At 42.5% G+C, this 24095-nt stretch overlaps 1 protein-coding gene across 3 annotated transcripts in view; it reads right to left on the bottom strand.

Moving 5' to 3' along the window:
- LOC137657692 (HCLS1-associated protein X-1-like) overlaps nucleotides 1–24095 on the bottom strand; it is a 96727-nt gene that overhangs the window by 56887 nt on the left and 15745 nt on the right. For all 3 annotated transcript variants that reach the window (XM_068392114.1, XM_068392095.1, XM_068392104.1), the window contains exons 2-3: nucleotides 16538–16606; nucleotides 10453–10640 (exon numbers count right to left, since the gene is read on the bottom strand). In XM_068392114.1, the coding sequence (XP_068248215.1) occupies nucleotides 10453–10603 (151 nt within the window). In that variant the 5' untranslated portion in view covers nucleotides 10604–10640; nucleotides 16538–16606. The remainder of the gene's footprint in view (nucleotides 1–10452; nucleotides 10641–16537; nucleotides 16607–24095) is intronic.

The raw sequence follows: 24095 nt of genomic DNA, 5'->3' as shown, positions 1-24095 counted from the left end.
CCGGACTAGGCGAAAGACAGGCACGAACAGACGAACCCTCAGTCGCAACACTGATAACACTTTGCGCAATATCACTTTATCACTACGATTTTCTGTTTTGCACTTATTTCACTGAAATCGAAACTTTTACTGATTTCTACCTGAAGCACGCAATTCTACCCTCATCAAAAGGTAGTAATTGCGAAATCAGTCGTATAATGCAAGCACATTAATACCAGCAAAAAACAGTAAATATATTTTAAGATAAAAAATTCAGTGGCTGGGGAAGAGACTAAACACTAGTTCATTTAAAACTACGTTTTCAATCTCTCACCGTACATTGCCTGGGGACGAGAATAAAAAACTAAAAACGTTTTATCCTTTCTCCCCGTACAGAGACTAGGGACGGGAGTAACTCGAGAACAACGTTACCCGCTTGAACGGAACGTTTTCTCTCCTCTCTCTCCCTCCGTCTCTATCTTTCTCTCTCTCTCTCTCTTGATTTCGCACCTAAGAGAAGAGCCCACTTACGTTTCGTCAAAAAAACATGTTATTTGACCAAAGGAAAAAACTGAAAGGTTTTTCAATTAAAAAGTTCCTTTAAAATAGAATTTAAAACATTTAAGCTTTGAAAGAAGAATGAACAAAACGTCAGAATCGATTTACTCTTTCTGCAAAGTGAAACCGTGATACTCTCTCTCTCTATCGTAACGATAGAGCGCAAACTGCGTAGCATAAATAAACTAAACGTTAGTTCATCTTTGAAACAGTACGAAGACTATTCAAAGAAAATCTTTCATAAAATATCTATCAAAAAATATTCATTTAAAAAGTTTTAAATCATTAGCTCTTTAAAAGCTATTTACGATTGAAAGGGCTCAACGTTGTTTAACTTCGGTTTCCAAGTTAGGACCGCCTACTCTCAGGAAAGGTCGCATATAAACAAATCATTAAAATTTATTTTTATGTTTATTATAAATGGAAAGTTAATCGAAGAGGCCTAATAAAGGCGGTGAGATATAAAATATATAGAGGAAAATCTATAATTAATTTATAACGTGATAAGATAATTGCTAAAAGCCTAAACACACTTCCGTCTAAGGGAAGGGTCGGCCATTCAAAAGTCAAAGAAAGTCCATACTCTCTTTGTCATCAAAAATTAAATCTATCCAAAAACGAGTTCAAGGATTTATTTGTAGAAAAACACCTGTACTGCGAAAGCTCAAACCAAATTAAAGTACTTCACCAAATATGATGGGAAAAACTCCAGGTTCAACAGCGAGTAAAAGTACGTCTTGTCGACACGTCGACAGAGAAGAAATTGAAGGTTTTGTTTACATCCGAGAGTGGTATCTGGCCGACAGTTGGCGCTGGTGGGCACACCCGCAACTTGTATAGCGATCGCTCGCGAGTTTTTTATGTATGTGTCTGTCGAGCAACAGAGTTGCAGCTATTATATATTCACCGGCTAAGTTAAATATTTAAAATTAAAAATTTTGACTCCTTGAATAAACTTGGTCTGCAATTTGGGGGAAACTGTCAGACTCCAAAATGGTTTATAACATCAACATATGTTTCCCAGCATCTACAACTATGCTGTCCAAAAAAGAACAGATTTATTCCATCCTTTCTGGAATAGAATTACAACACATTTGTGTTAGTTCAGAAAAAGAATTAGATAACTCACAAGCTAAATACAGTACTTCAAATATTCCAAGATTTTATTAAAATCATATTAAACCTTAGAAGACCCAACTTCAGATTGCAAGGCTTACCAAAGAATGATAAATAGCCCTATGGTAGAATTCCCAGAAGAATTAATTTCCAAAGTACCACACACAAGAAGCAACTGTTTACTGGGTTTAATAATCAAATTAAGGGGTGATTCAATACCAGAATCCACCCACATTATAAACATTGGCTCTCTTAAATTTCAATGGAAGAATGTTGACTAAAGGAGAACCAGAAGTTTAACTCTCATCTGTAGCCTTTTCTATTTCTGGCATAAATTCTGAACAAGAGAGAATAAAATACAAAAATATTAGAGCATAGACATTAAACTATGAAGAAGTTATCTCTTCTTTATTTGAATAATCTGGATACAAATCCCAAATCCTATTCAGGATGATGGAGGAGTTGCTTCTTGTCAGACATAGTCTGCAAGAAAGGTACTCAATTGATTAACTCGTCAGCAGACATCCAATCAGTGTGTAATGATTGAGGCTCATGTAACCTGTAGACTTCCATTAGATTTTGGTTCACTAGTACCCTGTTAAAGTAATGAAAAACAAGCTAGTGCCATGATGCCAGTGAACAGTGAATACTTTCATCTGAAACACGATGAAAATTATCTAAATTAGCTGAAACTTCCAGAATTTTAGGGAATCTTACAATGACATGCCACCCACAAAAGCAATATGGGACTTTTTACTACTGTTAGGGTGAGAGGCATTTATTTTAGTGAGCAAAGGGGATATTAGGATTAGACCAACCTAATCGGTCTTCTGCCTCACAATCTAGTTTAGTCTTATAGAGCAACTAAAACAGTGGAAGCAAGGGTTAGCAACGGAAGTACTAAAGTATGTAAAGATTTCAAGGCTTTGTGTGAGGCTTTCAAACCTATGGATTGCAAGCATATGTTCAGAACCATTACTGAATGAAATGCTATTAATCTATATTGACTATAGGAGATTGTGTAAGGTTTGACTACGGGCTGAAGAGGACCAAAATGACCAAATACTTCTTTAAACGCTGCAAGTAAACAATCTGTGTCCGATCACTGACAAATCAATTAAATAGGGAAAATTCATAAAAGTAAAGATCCAATAAATTCCCCTTTGAAGAGATAAAAATCTCATCTTCATGTATAGGGTTACAACTAATAATAAAAACTTGGGACAACTCACAGCCTAAACATTACTTTAGTGGGAAACTCCTGGCATTAAGAACCAAGCGTGCCAACAACTTCAATTCCTTTGCTCTTATCAAGTATTTGTGAAAGGGAAGTTCCCAAATCTTTCTTGAAAGATAAAGAGGAAATTTTCCATCTCTTAAATAGGTAAATACCAAACAATTAAAAGAAAAGAAGGTACATACTATGCATAGGGGATTGACAAGACCTGCTCTGACTATAGAACACACAGAATTAGGAAATATGCTGTGTATAGGAGACTGGCAAAGCCTATTGTGATATAGAATATTCTTCAAGTTCTTAAGAAACTGAAGAAACTTCTATAACATTCTGCACAGGAACCAATAAAGGTTCTACAAGTTGTGATTTAAGACTCCATAGACTTTTCAACATAACAAAATCTAGCTTCCAACAAACCAGCAACCTCTTTTAGATAATAAAAATATAATGCTACTACACTTAATACCTACACTACTAACATGTTCCAATTAGGGAGATGTATCATAGAGGCAGGTCAGAAAAACTACACCATCTCTCTCTTTTTACCATTAGCTTCCACGTCCACAACTCTAGTTTTGGCCAAATGAAAGTAATAAGCCATATGTACCTCTGATAAGTTATTACAATACATTCAAAACAGGTGAATCCTCAAAAATGAATGCATTTCAAATGAGAATCAACTTTGGCTAATTAAACCTTTAAACTTTTCTGTCTTCACAATATCTAGCTTGAAAAACTTTGGAGACATACAGTACATCAAATACCCTAAAATGGAAGTGAACACAGAACAAAAATATGCCAAAAACACAACTCTGAAAAAATAACAATCGAGCTGAGAATGCAACTTCGAAAAGAATGGTGGAAAGAATCAAAGGACAGTGTATTTTCACTCATTCTATACACCAGCTCCTCTCACCCCAGGAAAAAAAGGATATTACATAAGATATAAAAAAAAAATCATATATAATACTAGAGCTCTTCCTTCTTTGAATGAATAGCACATGAATTCCAGGTGGGTTCATTTAAATATGAAATGGCATCCTTACAAGATCATAAGAATTCTCAAGTAAAAACTGTTAAAACCAGACACTATGATAAAAATACTCTTTCCTTTCACAAAAATTTTATTTTGATAATAAAATAAATTTTTGAATATACTTACCCGGTGATTATAATAGCTGCAACTCTGTTGCTCGACAGAAAAACTCTACGGAAAAATTCGCCAGCGATCGCTATACAGGTAGGGGGTGTACTCAACAGCGCCATCTGTCGTTCAGATACCCAGTACTCATTGTAAACAAAGAACTCAATTTTCTCCTCGGTCCACTGCGTCTCTATTGGGGAGGAAGGGAGGGTCCTTTAATTTATAATCACCGGGTAAGTATATTCAAAAATTTATTTTATTATCAAAATAACATTTTTCAATATTTAACTTAGCCGGTGATTATAATAGCTGATTCACACCCAGGGGGGTGGGTAGAGACCAGCAAAATATGTTTACATCATATGAGCTAAGAATTTTTATTTCATTTTAGAAGTTATCAAAATAACTAAAACAAAATAAATAGGTACCTGGTAAGGAAGTCGACTTGAACAATTACTCTGCCTTTTTAAGTACGTCTTCCTTACGGAGCCTCGCGATCCTCTTAGGATGCTGAGCGACCCCTAGGATCTGAAGTATCAAGGGTTGCAACCCATACAACAGGACCTCATCAAAACCTCTAATCTAGGCGCTTCTCAAGAAATGACTTTGACCACCCGCCAAATCAACTAGGATGCGAAAGGCTTCTTAGCCTTCCGGACAACCCAAAAACAACAATAAAAACATTTCAAGAGAAAGATTAAAAAGGTTATGGAATTAGGGAATTGTAGTGGTTGAGCCCTCACCCACTACTGCACTCGCTGGTACGAATGGTCCCAGAGTGTAGCAGTTCTCGTAAAGAGACTGGACATCCTTAAGATAAAAAGACGCGAACACTGACTTGCTTCTCCAATAGGTTGCGTCGATTATACTTCGCAGAGATCTATTTTGTTTAAAGGCCACGGAAGTTGCGACAGCTCTAACTTCGTGTGTCCTTACCTTCAGCAAAGCTTGGTCTGCCTCATTCAGATGGGAATGAGCTTCTCGTATTAACAGTCTGATAAAATAGGATAAAGCATTCTTTGACATAGGCAAAGATGGTTTCTTAACTGAACACCATAAAGCTTCAGACGGGCCTCGTAAAGGTTTAGTTCGTTTTAAATAGAACTTAAGAGCTCTTACAGGGCATAAGACTCTTTCTAGTTCATTTCCAACCATACGATAAGCTTGGAATATCGAACGATTTTGGCCAAGGTCGAGAAGGCAGCTCGTTTTTGGCTAGAAAACCAAGTTGTAGAGAACATGTAGCCGTTTCAGATGAGAATCCGATGTTCTTGCTGAAGGCATGAATCTCACTGACTCTTTTAGCTGTGGCTAAGCATACCAGGAAAAGAGTCTTTAAGGTGAGATCTTTCAGGGAGGCTGATTGTAGCGGCTCGAACCTGTCTGACATAAGGAATCTTAGTACCACATCTAAATTCCAACCAGGTGTAACCAAACGACGCTCCTTCGTGGTCTCAAAAGACTTAAGGAGGTCCTGTAGATCTTTATTGTTGGAAAGATCTAAGCCTCTGTGACGGAAGACTGATGCCAACATGCTTCTGTAACCCTTGATAGTGGGAGCTGAAAGAGATCGTTCTTTCCTCAGATATAAGAGGAAGTCAGCTATTTGAGTTACAGAGGTACTGGTCGAGGATACGGATACTGACTTGCACCAGTTTCGGAAGATTTCCCACTTCGATTGGTAGACTCTAAGGGTGGATGTTCTCCTTGCTCTAGCAATCGCTCTGGCTGCCTCCTTCGAAAAGCCTCTAGCTCTCGAGAGTCTTTCGATAGTCTGAAGGCAGTCAGACGAAGAGCGTGGAGGCCTTGGTGTACCTTCTTTACGTGTGGCTGACGTAGAAGGTCCACCCTTAGGGGAAGTGTTCTGGGAACGTCTACTAGCCATCGAAGTACCTCGGTGAACCATTCTCTCGCGGGCCAGAGGGGAGCAACTAGTGTCAACCTTGTCCCTTCGTGAGAGGCGAACTTCTGCAGTACCTTGTTGACAATCTTGAACGGAGGGAATGCATATAGATCTAGATGTGACCAATCTAGGAGAAAGGCATCTATATGAACTGCTGCTGGGTCCGGGATTGGTGAGCAAAATATTGGGAGCCTCTTGGTCATCGAGGTTGCGAAGAGATCTATGGTTGGCTGGCCCCAGGTGGCCCAAAGTCTCTTGCATACATCCTTGTGGAGGGTCCATTCTGTTGGAATTATTTGTCCCTTCCGACTGAGACAATCTGCCATGACATTCAAGTTGCCTTGGATGAACCTCGTTACTAGTGATATGTTTAGACCTTTTGACCAGGTAAGGAGGTCCCTTGCGATCTCGTACAACGTCAGAGAGTAGGTCCCTCCTTGCTTGGAGATGTACGCCAAAGCCGTGGTGTTGTACGAGTTCACCTCCACCACTTTGCCTTGAAGGAGAGACCTGAAGCTTTTCCAGGCCAGACGTACTGCCAGTAGCTCCTTGCAGTTGAAATGCATTGTCCTTTGACTCGAGTTCCATATTCCCGAGCATTCCCGACCGTCTAATGTCGCACCCCAGCCTACGTCCGATGCGTCCGAGAAGAGAACGTGGTTGGGAGTCTGAACAGCCAGGGGAAGACCCTCTCTTAGGTTGATATTGTCCTTTCACCAAGTCAGACAAGACTTTATCTTTTCGGAAACCGGGATCGAGACCGCTTCTAGAGTCTTGTCCTTTTTCCAGTGAAAAGCTAGATGGTATTGAAGAGGACGGAGGTGTAGTCTTCCTAGTGACACAAATTGTTCCACGGATGACAGCGTCCCTACCAGACTCATCCACAGCCTGACTGAGCAGCGTTCCTTCTTCAGCATCTTCTGGATGGATAGCAGGGCTGGGGGCTGATCGTCTTGTTGTTCAGCAACGTCCTCATCAGAGGGTTCCTCATCCGAAACTGATGAGGAAACGGCAACGGAGTGGGCAACGTCTGGCTCGCGGAATCCGGTCGCACTGGTGGATGCGTGACGGAGCCGGACGCAATATCATGGAACTGCTGCACAGTCTGTGAACTGTCAACAACCATGGTGCGCGAGGAAGCACAGCGTCAACCCGAGACTGTCTAGACCGTCTGGGTTGTGCAGTCAACACCCTACCGGGTTGCTGAGGTTGACGCACTGCGTCAAAACAAGTCACCTCTGCTGGTTGTTGAACGTCCTGAACGTCAACAACCACCTCCGACGTCGCTTAACGTCAACGTGCGGCTGGCAACCCACACTGGGTCGCATCGGTGGAGGAACCACCTCAACTGGCAGATGCGAGTAGGTTACCTCAGCGTCAACAGGGCGCACAACCGACCGGTTGGAAGGTTGTTGGCCAGAAGGTTCGGTAGCAACCTTCTCCGCATTTAAGTCCTCTATCAAGGACGCGAGCTTGGACTGCATGTCTTGCAGCAAAGCCCATTTAGGGTCTACGGGGGCAGGTGTGGCAACAGACGGGGTTAGCGACTGAGGCGGAACCGTTTACCATCCCTGAAAGCCTTGTTATGCGTGACATAATAGTACAGCAAAACTTCAAAGGCTCGACAACAGCTGTGAAGTTGACCTGTAAACAACTTGGAGCGTCTCCTGGCTAGGCGCCAGGGAGAGTCTACCAGAATTGAGAAGTCTATCTGGGCAGAGGCATGAACTCCCAAGCCAAGAACTTCTCTCGTGTCATATCAGACTCTCGCTCTATAAACCAGTTTAAAAGAAGGGAAAGCAAAGGCTGTATCCCCCAAACTCCTCCTGGTGAAAAATCAGTCGCCTAGCCAACGTAACGCTCTCTAGGAGAGCGAGAGAGCACTAGCTTAAAAACAACGGCTTCGAAGTAGCTAGGCCTAGTGTAAGCTCTGACGTTTAGGCGAACGAGGAGCAGCAATTACAAAAAGATCCGGACGAAGATCCTTAAAAAAATCATCATGATTTAATTAAAGTCCATAGGAGGCTAAGCAGCTTTAGGCTCCTCTCCATCTGACAGAGTCCTCAAGGGAATATCAGTAGGAGGGAGAACAGCAACTTCCTCATCTACAGGAACCTTGTCCGATAAAAGCTGAGTCTCTCACTGGTGCATTAGTAGCGGACCAGAACGCAACGTCATGTAACTGCTTGACAGTCTGTGAACTGTCAACAACTGAACTGTCAACCACAACAGGTGCGTGAGGACGCACAGCGTCCACTCGAGACTGCTTTGACTGCCTAGACTGAGCAGTCAAAACGACTCTAGAATGCGGAGGTTGACGCACAGCGTCAAAACAAGTCAACTCCGATTGTTAGTGAACGTCTTGAACGTCCACAGGAGCATCAGCAAGTGGCCTAACGTCCAAATGCGGCTGAAAAACCACACGAGACCGCATCGCGTGTGGTTCTAAACAACCTGACTGACGTGACTAAGCTACGCCAACGTCAACAGTAAGCACAAAGGAACGTTAGGTTGGCTGAAAGCCAGGATATCGATGAGATAAACGGCTAGACTCAACGGACTAATCGGTAGAATAGTCTTCCATAAGGGAGGCAAGTATATACTGCATGTCTTGCCATACAACCCATTAAGGATCAACGGAAATGGTTGTGGTAAGAGACGAGGGTAACGTCTGTGACCGCAACACTTTGCCTACAAAAAAAAACTCTCGGAGTCTGTGTTACGCTTTTGTTAGGCGGCGAGCAGTTATCCGATGACTGCATAGGGTCAGAGCTGTCCTAATGGTTGTAACCAGGACGCTGGACCTGTCCTGAAAGGACTGACTTTCGCTTAAGGGCTTCGAAACCTTGTGACAGGTTTCTTATGCGAAAAGCCTACGGATGACGAGGAGAAACAACGTCTCTCTCGTCTTATGGTAGGGGAGATCTTGGTAAGATACACCCGATACCATAGAGGGAAAAACGTCTGTTCGTTGGTCAAGGCCTCTCGAACCCATAAGTCGTTCGACATTACTTCTCCCCTGGGCTTGGGAGCATGTAAGAGGTCCCGGACTAGGTGAACGACAGGCACGAACAGACGAACCCTCGGACGCAACACTGTAACACTTTGCGCCTCGGACGCAACACTGTAACACTTTGCGCATATCACTTTATCACTTCGATTTTCTGTTTTGCACTTATTTCTACCTGAAACACGCAATTCTACCCTTCATTAAAAGGTAGTAATTGGGAAATCAGTCGTATAATGCAAGCTCATTAATACCAGCAAAAAACAGAAAACATATTTTAAGATAAAAAAAAATCAGTGGTTGGGAAAGAGACTAAACTCTAGTTCATATAACTACGTTTTCAATCTCTCACCGCACATAGCCTGGGGACGAGAATAAAAACCTAAAAACGTTTTATCCTTCCTCCCCGTACAGCGACTAGGGACGCGAGTAACACGAGAACAACGTTACCCGCTTGAACGGAACGTTTTCTCTCCTCTCTCTCCCTCCGTCTCTATCTCTCTCTCTCTTTCTCTCTTGATTTCGCACCTAAGAGAAGAGCCCAATTATATTTCGTCAAAAAAAAAAATGTTATTTGACTAAAGGAAAAAACTGAAAGGTTTTTCAATAAAAAGTTCCTTTAAATTAGAATTTAAAACATTAAGCTAAGAAAGAATGAACAAAACGTCAGAATCGATTTACTCTTACTGCAAAGTGAAACCGTGATACACTCTCTCTCTATCGTAACGATAGAGCGCATGTTGAACGTCCTGAACGTCAACAACTGCGTAGCATAAAAAAACTAAACGTTAGTTCATCTTTGAAAACAGTACGAAGACTATCAAAGAAATTCTTTCATAAAATATTAAATCCTTAGCTCTTTAAAAGCTAATTACGATATAAAGGGCTCAACGTTGATTAACTTCGGTTTCCAAGTTAGGACCGCCTACTCTCAGGAAAGGTCTATATAAACAAAACATTAAAATTTATTTTCATATGTTTATAATAAATGGAAAGTTAATCGAAGAGGCCTAATAAAGGCGGAGAGATATAAAATATATAGAGGAAAATCTATAACGTGGTAAGAATTACTAAAAGCCTAAACACACTTCCGTCTAAGGGAAGGGTCGGCCATTTAAAAGTGAAAGAAAGTCCATACTCTCTTTGTCACCATAATTAAATCTATCCAAAACGAGTTCAAGATTTAAGATGAAGATAAAACACCTGCATAGCGAAAGCTCAAAACTAGAATAAAGTACTTCACCAATTAGTTGTGAAAAAACTCCAGTTTAGCAACGGCGAATAAGAGCGTCTTGTTGATAGCTCGACAGAGAGAAAATTGAGTTCTTTGTTTACAATGAGTACTGGGTATCTGAACGACAGATGGCGCTGTTGAGTACACCCCCTACCTGTGTAGCGATCGCTGGCGAATTTTTCCGTAGAGTTTTTCTGTCGAGCAACAGAGTTGCAGCTATTATAATCACCGGCTAAGTTAAATATTGAAAAAGTAAATTTTGAAAGATAATTACCTGGACTGTCTGTTATAAACACATTTTCTTGATAGCCATGAAAGTTCTGCATAATTGAATCAAGTTGTCGGAACATGTCGTCCATCTGACCAAATACTGAGGAGAAAGAATCTTCATATCCTCCCATGTCAAACGAATATGTTTCTCCCATATGAAAGTCCCTAAATGGGTTATTTGGTGCTTGTGGCCTAAGGAATAAAATATATCTCAACAATACTATATATACCTAGTATATGCATTTAAAATCTAAAACTACAAAAATGTATACATCTTTTAATAGAAATAGTTTGTCAGTAAATCAGTTTTTAAAAATCAAAGGCAGCTATAGTTTACATAACCAAACTATAATGTATCAAGGATAGACAACTTACAGCATTATAAACAATCACCTATTACAATCCGAAAGATAGAATTTAACCAACAATATACAGTGAATATAATAGGCTACCATTTTAAACACTATTGTTACCTAAGAAAATTTCATTAAACTAGTTTATAAACCAATAAAAATTCCATGTGGTAATGAACATGATGGAGACAAACAGGCAAATTCATAACTTTATTCTGCACTTGAAAACTATACTTCCATTAACCTGCAAATAATTCTTTGCTGGGCTCCCACAGAATTACAAAATCTATTTAATGAAAGTTATTGATAAAATAAAGTGGACTAATCATAATCTATATGAAAGCTTATTGGATTAAATAATAAATTAAGTAATCTTTATTTTCCTAGCTATTCACCTCAGGCTTTTAAAATAGGGATGTCTTAGTCAGCACTGGAACAGCCATTGAATCATTAACAAGGTGGTTGGTCATTGACAGGTGGAACAAGCACCACCCACCAGCCTATCACAAAATAGTCACTTTTATCCTTATGAAATTTAATCCAAAGGACTCGTGTTTGCATAGCTAAGAAAATAAAAATTCTAAAATTTGCTATTCGTTCCTACATGTATAAAAACTTTTCATCCTTTAAATTTGGGAGACTTGCTCATTGATGGGAGTAAGTCCCTTAGAACCAACCACAGGTTTTCTTCTTTCCTGGACAAGTCATCCTTTGTGGTCCATTACAAGAGTGAGGAAAGGTGACTCCCACAATCTCCTAACAGCTACAGCTATAGAGATATAGACGTTTTTAGGACCCTAACCAGTGCAGTACTGGCTTGAAAGGAACCTACTACTAGGACCCAGAAAACCTATCTCCCTAACGAGGTATGGCATCTCCAGTCTCAAACTAGACAGAGAGAAATGGCTGGTAAGATACTGATTCATCCTCCTTCTTGCCATGAAGATGGAGGTGTTAGTTCTTGGCAGATATAGTCTGCAAGAAAGGGGCCCCATTGAATAACTTGCCAGTATCATAAGTCCAACCAGCCTGTAATGGTTGCAGCCACTTGAGAAAAGAACAAGAGATAGGTTGAAGAGCTAGTCATTCTACCTCTCCCCTATCTTAGATGGGATGTATATAAAGTTCAGCGAGGGAACTGGAAGTGCTATAAAACTACTTAACAGCCAACTGAGGACCCAAGGTTATGGGATCCCAGGATCTGTGGGTAAATCAGAAGGCTACCAACATTGCTAGGCTTGAGAGTTCTTACTTGAGACAGCATGGGTACGCACTAACCAAAGTCGCACCTGCAAGCAAACAACCTCACCAAGCCAGAAAGATATTTCCTTCTTGTTTCTGCCGGGTCTAGGGAGAATACTGCAATACTCACACACTAGGTGACAAAGTCCTTCTCAAGTAACTGCAGTGCTCTAATGTGCCACCAATGAACTTAAACTTTGTGATAGGCTATAGAAGGTTTGGAACTGGTATTGGAGACCATCTGGTAAAGTCTTTGTCACATGCTCTGTGAGATTAAGAAGGCAACAGAAACCCCATCGCTCAAAAATTTGACATCAAGAAGAGCCTTAAACTCTCCTAATCTATTGCCAAAGTAGAGAGAAGAGATAGTTTTGAGAGAAAGATCCGCCCATTATGCCCTCCTGAGGTTAGCATAGGCACATGCAACAATGCTCTGAGGATGACGACCATCCAACCCAGCACCACCTCTGGACCAAAGTCCCCAGATAGGCCCTTCAATCATGGACCAATACCCCGATGAGGAGGGATCCACACAATATTAAGGAACCTCATCTCAATTTCTCTCGACAAACCAGAATAGACAGTCTTAAGGGAAAGACCAAAGACTTGTTGATACCCTCCTCAGGATAGCAGGAGGCATATAAGCCCAGAATAAGGACCATCCCACAAGATGACTAGACTACTCAAAGTTCCCTTCATTCATGGATTGTTCCACAATGAGGAGGGGATCCAAACTCTATTGAGGTGCTTCTCAAGCAGAGACAGATGAGGAAATCTGTGATCTGCTGAAGTGCCAGATGGTTTGTTATGAGCATGTGGCCATGGCTTTTCAGCCACTGACCCATGGCCACCAGGTCTTAAGAAGATCTGCTTTATAAATTTAGGATACCTAAATATTCCTAACAAAGAAGGGTGCAGCACTCCACCCCCATACAGTTAGAAAAGCTGAAAAAAGGCATACAAGTTTTTCCAACACCTAACCAAAAGAAAGAGTGCACAACGACGCAAAGTCGTACATTTCCAGCCAGTCTAGCTACTGGGGTAGTTACGCTAGCTATCCAAGCCAAATATCTCAGGCCAACCTGGCTATAGGGGCAGCCAACCAGCAAACTGGGGTTGCAACACAGGACCATCCATCTCCAGCCAGCCCAGTTAGTCAAGCAACCCACCAGGACTCAGCTCTGGTCCCCAGCACAGGGCCACGGTCGTAGCCCCAGCCATCCGCTTGTTCTGAAAGAGGTGGTGGTCTCCGGAAGTCCTAGAGGACTTCTTATGACTGGCCTTCCTAGACAACTTCAGTTTCTTCTTCTTCTGAAAAGAATCATAATAATCAGAAGGAAGAAGGCGAGGAGGAGGATAGCTTCATACGAAAGCATATCTTTACCCTCAATCACCTAAGAGTTGGTGTTCTGTTGAGGAGGACCAATCATCTAATACCAATGCAAACAGCAGTCACTGTTGCAATAGTCTCCCCTTGCTGACCGACCCCAAAGGTACTAGTCTGTGAGAAAACTTTGTAATGTCTCATAGGTGAACAGCAGTAGCTGATACTCAAAAGCTCATGATTGCCAACATACACCACTGCTACAGGGCAACAAGTGAGCTCAGTCGGCTACTTTCTGTAATGGCACAAGGAGTAGTATACTCAATACCCATATCGGCTTAGCGTACAGTGCTGAAGATTAGTCTTGTTAGGACCATTCACCTGCAACTAATGAGAGTGGTGGCCATCATACCAGGCTCTTAAGCACTAACAAAACATTAAGGTACCAGCCAATCTGTGAACTATGTATTAGAATAAAAAGAATGAGTAACTAATCTCCCTAAGCCCTATTAGCCTGCCAGAAATGGAGATCAGGTCTGGAGAGGACCGTTCATCTGCAACTGATGAAACAGCATTGGTTGTAATACTAGGTTAATGATCACTAAGCAACCACAAAGTTAACACTCAGTGAGTGAGTTCCATATGGCACAGAGAGCAAGCAAATGGCAAGGAACAATTCTCCATATCGCAATAGGAACGAGAGAGGAGGGTGCATAAACTTTCACCCACCCTTGGCCTATGGTGTTGATGTCTGATTTGAGTGGGATAGCTCAACTGTTCTAGGAGCAACAGCAGTAACCATGACGTCTAGTGAAAACCTGTGAAGCTGTCGAAAGTCCAAAGCATAGGTAACTGACTTGGAGGGTGCCCTTCCCTAAGCTGAACCACAGATATTTCCTGCTGAGGGGATGGAAATAAGTATCCTTGAGGCCCAGTGACAGCATGAACTCTCCTTTCTGTATTGCTGATAAGACTAGGTTTGTCGAGGTGAGAGCAATGGGCGCATGCCAAAAGGTGAGAGCAATAGCCACGAGAGCAAACAGGTGAGAGCGATGGGCACATGCAAACAAGTGAGAACGATGGGCACGCGCAAACAGGTGAGAATGATGGGCACACACAATGGGTACACACAAACTATTTTGATTGTTTATTACTTCTCTTGTAGTTTGTTTATTTCCTCGTTTCCTTTCCTCACTGGGCTATTTTTCCCTGTTGGAGCCATTGGGCTTATAGCATCTTGCTTTTCCAACTAGGGTTAGAGCTTAGCTAGTAATAATAATGATAAAGTGCGTACCAAGTGGCAAAAGCGAGCAATGTGGAGAGTGCGTGCTAGCTCGCTTGCATGAGATCTCATATACAGTACGCTTAGATCTGCTGTCACGTCCTCTTGGCGAGAAGTCCCAGAACACTACAAATTAGATGACACACGGGCACGCCTTTTCCCAGCTGAAGGGGCCTCCCTTCCCGGGCACTGTAGTCCACATTACTTTGCGCATCACTACAAGGAAAAGAAAAGGGAATAGTTTCTTTTCTTGGGGAAGCAGATATGGCTGCCTCTCTCATAGCTTCTTCGACTTCAAGAACAAGCCCAAAGACAAATCATCTGGATATGGCTTTTTCCTTTTACCATGCTCCATCCATTGCACAGATGGCCATTGCTTACACATTACAGGGGGATGACTGCCAACAGTCATGCTCCCTGCAAGAGGCACATAAAGAATGGTGATCTACTGTACATGGCTCCTGCTCATAAAGGTGTCTGCACTTACTTGCAGGGACACCTGGATATAACCACATAGTTGCTTGTGGTTATTCCATTCGAACACACATAATCTGCAACGATAAGGAGAGAAAAGATTTAAACTACCAAGGTTACATTGAGCATACATCTGTACGACTTGGTGGTTGAAGTCAAAATGGCTAATCAGTGTGCTGGCGAGGGGGGTTAAGCTTCCCCACCACCCACCATTGACACCTCAGTATAAATTCAAACAGCAGAGTTCAAGCTATGCTGAAAACACTATCTATCTACCAAGGCACTTCCCAAAATTTTGGACGCTAACCGACATCCAAAAATAAAAAGAAAAGGGGATTTTTTCTCTCTTTTTCTCCTTGCCTGTTGAAGGGCTCGGCCAAATTTGGTTGGTACTGCTAGGGTACCACACTCTACCCTCCCCAGTCTTCCACCAAAAAATGAAGCTTCATATGCAGACTCCCCTACTGACGTTATTTCAGCAGTCATCGAGGCAGCAGCAGGGCCTATCAAAACTGCATCCCAAATGCTCTTTTGCCTAACATGCTCTTCTGCCTCTCTCATATCTATCCTCCTGTCACCTAGGGCTTTCTTTACTCCACCATCCCTTCACCCAAACCTTGGCCTTCCTCTTGCACATCTCCCATCAACCCCTGCATTCATCACCTTCTTCAGTAGACTATAATTTTTCATCCTCTCTACATAGCCAAATCATCCTAACACATTCATATCCACTCTAGCTGCTAATTCATTCCTCATGCCCATTTTCACTATTACTGCTTTGTTCCTAACCCTATCCAATTGAGAGACCCCAGTCATACTCCTCAGACACTTCCTCTCAAACACATTCAATTTCTGTCTCTCTGTCACTCCCCACAACTCCAATCCATATATCACAATTACTACAATCTTCTTATACAGAACTACAGAACTCTCTTTACACTCATCCCTAACCCTCTATTCCTTACCACTCCCTTCACTGCCCAAAAAACTACATCCTTCATTCACTCTCTGATGTACATCTGCTTCCTCCATCATTTGCAGCAACAACAGAACACAAGTACTATAGTTAAATTTATCTACTTCCTCAAGTAACTCTATTCAACATGACATTCAATCTAGCACCTCATAACCTTACTCTTACCCACATTAACTCACAACTTCTTTCTCTCACACACCTTCCAAACCCTGTTACTAGTCAACATAGCTTCTCCTCTGAGTCTGCAACCAGTACACTATCACCTGCAAACAACAACTGATTCATACTCCTATTCAAGGATAAAAGTTTGAATTCATGAAGGCACAAATAGCCTTGGTACATAGTGTACTGAACTGTACGACTGCCTTGATATCTTTTTAAGATGGGACATTTGTCCCTAAGCTAAATGTGAAATCACTTTCCCTTCAAAGACCTTACCTGTCATCAAAGTTGCGATTTTCAAAAATCTCCTCCCATGTGGGATTCTTGTATGGCTTATGCTCTGACCTAGAAAAAAATACAAATGTTATTTAAGTATATTTTTGCTATAAAAATAATTTACATATGAAGTTAATACAACATCAATCATGTTCAGGGGATCAATAGCAAGAGATATACAGGTCTTTAAAAAAAGGTTAACTATCTTTTCTTTTATTTAAGAGCTAGATAACATTTTTGAAAGAGAGTTTATTTTTGTTTTATGAGGTGTGTACATATCATAAAGGATCCTTAAGACTTTAGTTTTCATTTATACACTACAGTACTGTAAATCACTGTCTTGGGTCAAATGCTTATTTTTTTATGACAACACTATAATTTCTTTAAAGCAAGAGCCTACAAACAATAAAACTAAAACACAAGAGTTCTGCCTGTCTAGTACAATAACTGACATCATAGCGACACCAGATGCCAGAACCTGCATGCTGTACTTCAGAGCGAGTAATCATCTGTGTACTGTAATAGTGTCTTATTGCCTTTAAGGATTAAGTTAACAAATTCAACAGTCCTTCCAGTTTTATAGAGATAATGCTCATCTTTGGAGAGGGTTCATACTCCTTCCCATTTTCTTGTTCGAGCACCGTACCCAGCATGCACTTGACCTGTTAAGTATCCCCTCCGTACCATCTTATTGCTAACGTACCGTCATGCTTTTTTTGCAGTATGCGGTCATTTCACTAATGACAGTTTTTCCAAGTTAATATTAATTTCTATGCTTATAATTCGTATTTATGGTTAAATGTAGGAATAATAATTAAATAATGGAATAAAAAAACAATTAAAACGACTATTATTTCCTTTCAAAAGACATCTAATCTAGTATTTCATTAATTTCAGCTGAATAAATATGCCTCTTATTTAGTCCGCTCATTGTGAAAGAAGCGATACAAATTACCTTCTCTACATAAACGCCCGAAGCTCACTGAAAGGAAACCAGACAGTACCAGTTGTCTAACGTCAAGTGACCTTCAGAAAAAAATTGCGCGACACCATATAAGTTTCCATTTACGGCTTACATATGGTGAGTGTTGCCAAGTGGTGTTCCTATAATCACTATAGGCGTAAACGTATTATTACGGGACTGACAAGTTGAATTATGCATTTAAAGTCATGAACGTAATATCCCGTTGAAGGTGGTACCGAGTAGATAGTGGTGAATGCTTTATTATGTAGGTGATGCTTAACAGGTTAAGAGGGTTGGGGATTAAAACTTATCTCTAATCTTCCTATTTGAGGTACTAAAATTTCTAGCAGGCAAAATTTGGCCCTTAGCAGAGGAACTTCGCCTAATAGGTAGCAAACGTGGAGAAAAAGGATTGTCAGGATCTCTTCTACGAACACACTTAGGGGAGTCAGCCAATCTCTTAGCCTTCTTTTAAAGTCTTGTCTCTCCCCTCTACTGGACCCCTTTGAAAAAGGGTTAACAAGGGTCATCTGTCACTTCTGACCAGGCAGCACCTCTAGAAGACTGGATCTGAAGGTGGTTGCCTACATGAAAAATGCTCCAAAGATGCTTTGGTGCTCTCAAAGAGACAACCAAACACAACCTCAAATGGTGACAAGAAGTAATTTTCACCTGCACCTGAGGGAGAGGATCAAATGTCAAAGCCCAGTCAATCTCCCTGCATTCAGCAACATTCATTGGACTATGCTGAAGGTGCGCAGAATTAATGCACTTCGCGTCTTTATTATCTGTCCCGTGTATATCCCGGTGTAAAGGTGAGAGACCACAACATGAGCAGAAGCTCGCAAGTCAACCAGTGAGCGAGGTTACACGTGAATATATAGGACAGCACCAGCATATGATGCTCTAAATTAGATGCATAAGTACAAATAGATAGGCAGTGTATAGTACCTGCTAAAACAAAAAACAAAAAAAATGAGAGCACTAGTAAAGGCGCTCCCATATGAGAGCACTCTAGCAGGCAGGTGAGAGGATGCGCAATCAATCACAAGCTGGGGAAAGGGTGCGTCATCAAACTTTGCAGTCGATAGCAAGCAGCCGAAAGGATGTACAATTGATTGCAAGTTGAGCAGTTACAGTTGTGGCTTGCAATTGCGCATGTGTAAAATGGCGTTCTCTTAAGAGTAGACAAACACCTAGTAGCATGCCAAGTAAAGTTCTAATAGGAGCATGAACTGGTGACATGGCATTCCCATAATGACATGTGATCACCAACATATCCACAATCACGAGCTCAAGTGATGACATTCTTCGATGGGCGAGGGCCGGAAAGAGTTGGATAGAAACTCTTCCCTGAGCGAAACCACCACCTGGACTGCTGGCTGTGGAGCAGGAAGACTAGGAGGAGCAGGCACGATGACACTTGACCTTCCCTTGGACATCCTGACAGGAGTCAGCTTGACCCTGGATGAGACTAACTCGTCAGGGACTCCTCTTTTCTGCTTCAAGGGAGAGGAAGAAACCAAAGTTTCTCTGTGGGAGGGAACCATGGAGTTTTGCCTTGGGTCCGTATAAGGCAAGGAAGACTCCTCCAGGGGAAACCTAGGAGTTTCTGACAGACGAGCAGATGGGATACCTGTTGCAAAAGCTTGCATGACAGTCCAACCATGGCTCCAAACCATGGATAGCTGCTCTATCGGAAAGTTCCCCTGAAGGAAATGGCAAAGAGGGCCTCTGCAACGGAATCTTATCCGCTGTCGAAGAAGCTTTCAAGGAAGGCTGCATTGCTGATGTTTCCTTCCGAGGAAAATGAATCTGCCATAAAGGGGAGTCCTTTGGAACTTTGAACTCCTGATGCTTAGACATCTTGCCTTTATCAGCTCTCCCCGGCGAACGCCATGTTCTGCATTTACGGGGAGGAGAACGAGGTGAAGGAGAATGATGAGAAGCAGACTTAAGTCTCTCTGGAAGGAGCTCAGAAGCTCAAGGTAGAAAGGGCTTAGAAAGCTTCTCTTCCCGCGAACAGTGCCGTTCATTAGAGTGGTGTCGTTTTGGTGAACGTTGGCAACGATTGGAACTGGTTCCTGGGGTCGCTGTACTGTGGCAGCGAGGTCACACGTAGCTGTCTGTCGGCGAGGTGCTGATAGAGACTGTCAGTCATTTGAAGAACGATCGTCTAAGCAATTGGCGAACAGTGCAAGGTCGGTGTTGTTTGCCTTCTGCTCTCGGAGAGCGGCGAGTCGTTGGTGAACAACGAGAAGGTGACCATCAAGCAGATAAAGAATGCTGATGAACTGGCGAGCGGAAGGCTACTAGTGATCAGCAAGTTGGAGATCGGCGAGTTGGAGAACAGTGGGTCGGAGGTCAGCGTGCCGGAGATCAGTGGGTCGGAGGTCAGTGTGCCGGAGATCGGCGAGTCGGAGATCAGTGGGTCGGAGATCAGCGTGCCAGAGATCGGCGAGTCGGAGATCAGAGGGTCGGAGATCAGCGTGCCGGATATCGGCGAGTAAGTGATCTGCGTGCTGACGATAGGTGACCAGGGGAAGGGCTGTGACCCTTAGGAGTGGTAAACCGCTGGAGAAGATCGAGAATGACGAGCAGCAGCCTGTAGACGAGTCAGTGATGGAAGGTCGACCAGATGGCTGGAACTAGCTGGCGAGCCCCAAACCGGAATACGTAGGCAAGCAGATGGCAAGGATTGATGGTCTGCTGAGCGCCGCGAGGCTGGCGAACGACGAGACTGCGGAGAGTCTGTAGGTGCGGGCGAAGGTTGGGAACCAGGAGGGTATTAAGTGCCAAGGGTAACCATCGTGCATTACCCCAGTCATTAATGGAGATTGCTAGTTTAGGTTCCCAAAAGGAAAACTGCATTAAATTTCTTCAACTTTACGGGTGAGGGCTACCGAAGTAGTGTAAGCTCAAGAGAGGTGAGAAGATGATCTATGTTGTCCAGATGAGAGAACTCTCTGAAGAGAGGCTTTTGGGAGCAGTTCCTCCAACTCTACGTGGGAGGGCTACCGAAGTAGCGAGGAGAAAAGACGATCTTGAACTGGCTTAGTGATGAGCACAAGCTCGCGAACAGCGAGTAAGCAAACGTCAAGTTGACGAACGGAGAGCTGTCGCCTGTCAAGAGTGGCGCAAGCCGAGTCATCGAACCCTGATGATGATCGATGAGATTGGCAAGAATCTGCAGATCATCTAGTCAATGAATCGGCAATTAGCTAGCTGGCAAATCAAAGATCTGGTGATCCATGTCGGCGTGGTGATCGGCGATCTTTAAGCTTGCAATCGGCAATTGTTGAGCTTGTAAACGAGCTGACAATTGGTAGGCTGGTGATCAGCGAGCTGACGATCAGAGAGCTTCGAATAAGTGAGCTGACGAATATCGGGCTGCTGGCAAACGATTGGTGAGCTGGCTATCGGTGAGCCAGGAATCGGGGATCAGCGAGCTAGAAATCGGCGATCGGTGAGCAGACGATTGGTGAGCTGGAGAACAACGATCGGAGCAAGACAAGTTAGCAATCATCGATCAGCGAGCTGGCAATCGGCAAGCTGACAATTGATGATCAGCGATCGCCGAGCTTGGGATTGGCGGGCTGGAGATCAAAGATCGGTAAGCTGATGATTGGGGATCAGCATCCGCGAGCCACAAACAGCAGTTCGATGGCTACAAGGCTGGCGAATGGCGCACCAGAAATCAGTGAGTTGACGATCGAGGAGTTGGAGATCGGCACGTTGGAGATCGGGATGAGCAGGAGATTGGTGCACAGCATATTGTAGACCTTGAGAAGAGATGCGACTCTTGGAAGGATGATCATCTGCTGGAGGGGATCGCTCCAAAACTTCGAGTTACGAACCAGGGTTTGTTGGCGAGCAGAAGAGGTGAGACGGTGCGTTGAACGCCGCTATGTTGGCGAACAACAAAACCGTGAGACCAAAGAAACGGGCAAAGGTAGGGAACTAGGAGAACCATGATGAGGAAGATCCTTCGAAGAAGACCGCTGCAAAGATGGAGGTGAAGAGCCAAGAGACGTCTCTTTGCAAACGGCAATAGAACGTGTCTGCGGCGATGAAGAGGACTAAGAACTCAGCGAGCTCGCCGAAGATGACGACGATCCTCCGCAGGGAAGAGTGCTCAGCTGGAAGGTCTCCAAAGAGGTGTCTCTGTGGCCGGAATAACATAGGAGGTGAGGCGACACGAGGCACGGAAACACCAAATTGCGAGACACCTCACACCACGTCACCCTATCACACAAGCGTAGGCATGTGCTCACATTTTGTCAGTTGGCACAATGGATTCCTTGGCCGATATTACAAGCTGTTGCTGCCATGAATGTGTTCTATTGAGGAATAGAAAAGGAGAATTTAATAAAGTAAAAAAAAACCTGATAATTGATGAAATATAAACATAAAAAGATTCTTATTTTAAAAATGTCAAACAAGACTTATGTAAAACTGAAATCAATAGGGCTTCCATATTTGCAATCTCGGGGTTGCAATTGGTGAAAACCAGTATAAAAAAAAGTACCGTAATCTTAATCCTCTATTCAGTTTGAAATTAGTAACAACAGAAGAAACAGTAACAAGGAACACAACATGAAAACACGCACATAAAAAACATCACCAAAACAATTACTTATAAACAGCAGGCTGAACAAAATTTATTCTTTTAAATCATAATAAAATTTTATTTGAAAATTCAAAATTCATAACCGCATGTTGAAAACAATATACTGTATTTTATATTCTTTTCAAATCAAGACTAAATTCCATTCTTATATATAGAAATAAAAACACAGACGACCACAGGTTGAACACAATGTATGTTTAAAGTATAGGCCTATTGAAATAATATTCTTATTTAAAGAAATTAACAACAAAAAGAACAGCAGGTTTATCACTTGATTTTATTTAATAAGGAAATTTTGATATTTAAGTAAATGAAAACTGCTACTGAAGAACACAGCTTTGCCCGACAAGGCTCACGAAAAATGAACAGGTTCACTTTTGGTCGACATGTGACCACACGTTTTCCGTTCCTACCGTGTCGTTACGTCCAATGTGACACAGCCGGTAAAGATCTTTGTTACCCATTCACTTATCACGCGTGACACCTTGTGGATCACACGCCACGTGTATCACTTCCTATATGATTCCGGCCTATGGGTGGTCTCGCTCGCGAACTAGAGAGGTGGTCACCCGCAGGAGAGACTTGCCTCGGACTCTACTCCACCCCCAACGGAAGAGTTGGCTCGGCATGGGGAGGAACGTAGTCTTTGGCGAAGAAACTGCAACAGCTGATGAGATATAGCTATCAGCACTTCTCCCTGCAGGCGGGAAGATTGCTAGACAGAGAAGATGAAGGGAAGTTCTCCCTAGGAAGGGAGGACAACCCAACACCTGGGGGGATAACTCTCCCATGGAGGGGAAAGTAGTCCAACTCCTGGTGGCGACCTCCGGGCAGCGCTCTTTGCTTCCCATCAACAAGCCTTGTTCAAGTTGAAGGTTTTTATCAAGTACTACCTGAAAAAATGTAGCCGGAGCTAGTTCCTTGAGGTTAGAGTCCTAACCAGGAGCTGCCACAGGCACAAAAGAACAGGAAAGTGATGGCGCAGTGACAGCAGATTCCATATGAACGAACGGCACTGTTCTTCTACGTCGGCTTCTTATTCAAACGAAGAAGTACAACATCGCTAACTGAAGGAAAATAGAAACAAATAATACAAGAAAAAAAACTCCCACGGCAGAAGCTCCTAATCCGCGGACGGGAAAGGTGTCCAATAAGAGAACAGACACAAATTAAGGACTGCGCACTCCTCCCCAGATGAAGTGACGGGAGAAAGAAAGTGGCAGAGTATAAAAGAACTGTAACAAAACCAAAATTACAATTAACTAATTCAGCTGACAAAACAAACTAAAGTACTCGCGAGAACCACTCAAACCCCAGCGGGAAGGGGGTTCCCCCGAGAGGGAGTGGACAAGCTAAGGTCATGCGCACCCTCCGCCGGTCAGGGAAGTTGTAGCTGAAAAGTTAATTACACAGTTATTATTTCACTTAATTAATAAAGTAAACGCTTCGAAAGTACAACCTAACCCGCAAGTGGGAAAGGTGTGCCACACACACAGTATCTGCCGGCCGCCAACGTAAAGTGAGCGGCATAGTCAGTGAGAAAGAGCAAGACAACTCTCTCCTCGAGCCAAAAGTAAAGTGAAGTACAGTCACAAGTATATGAGTGAGAGGGGTAGCTACTACCTCCCCCAAGCTAACTTGCGGTATGGGTGGTTAACCCTTGCTAAAAGTCTAATGACTCATCTTTCAGCTTTGCCAAAAGTAATACTGTACCCCTATAGATGGCGTAGGGTTTGTATCCCAGTTATGAAACAAACTAAAATTTTTAGAAAAAAGAAATATGATCAGACTAATTTGAAATACATCCAAAGCCAAAAGAAAATACCTAACTATACCTGTGATCTACTGTAGTTTAAGCTTAGCCTATCTCATATTCAATGGATTTTACGCATCAATATCTTAACACAGCTTTACAAAAAAGACTATATTCTAGTTCTTGGAGTGTTTATAATTGGTTGGGACAG

The sequence above is a fragment of the Palaemon carinicauda genome, chromosome 1 (assembly GCF_036898095.1).
Source record: "Palaemon carinicauda isolate YSFRI2023 chromosome 1, ASM3689809v2, whole genome shotgun sequence".
Taxonomy (NCBI): Eukaryota; Metazoa; Arthropoda; class Malacostraca; order Decapoda; family Palaemonidae; genus Palaemon; species Palaemon carinicauda.
The sequence above is the reverse complement of the archived record's forward strand: the minus strand, read 5'-3'. Positions and strand labels throughout refer to the sequence as shown.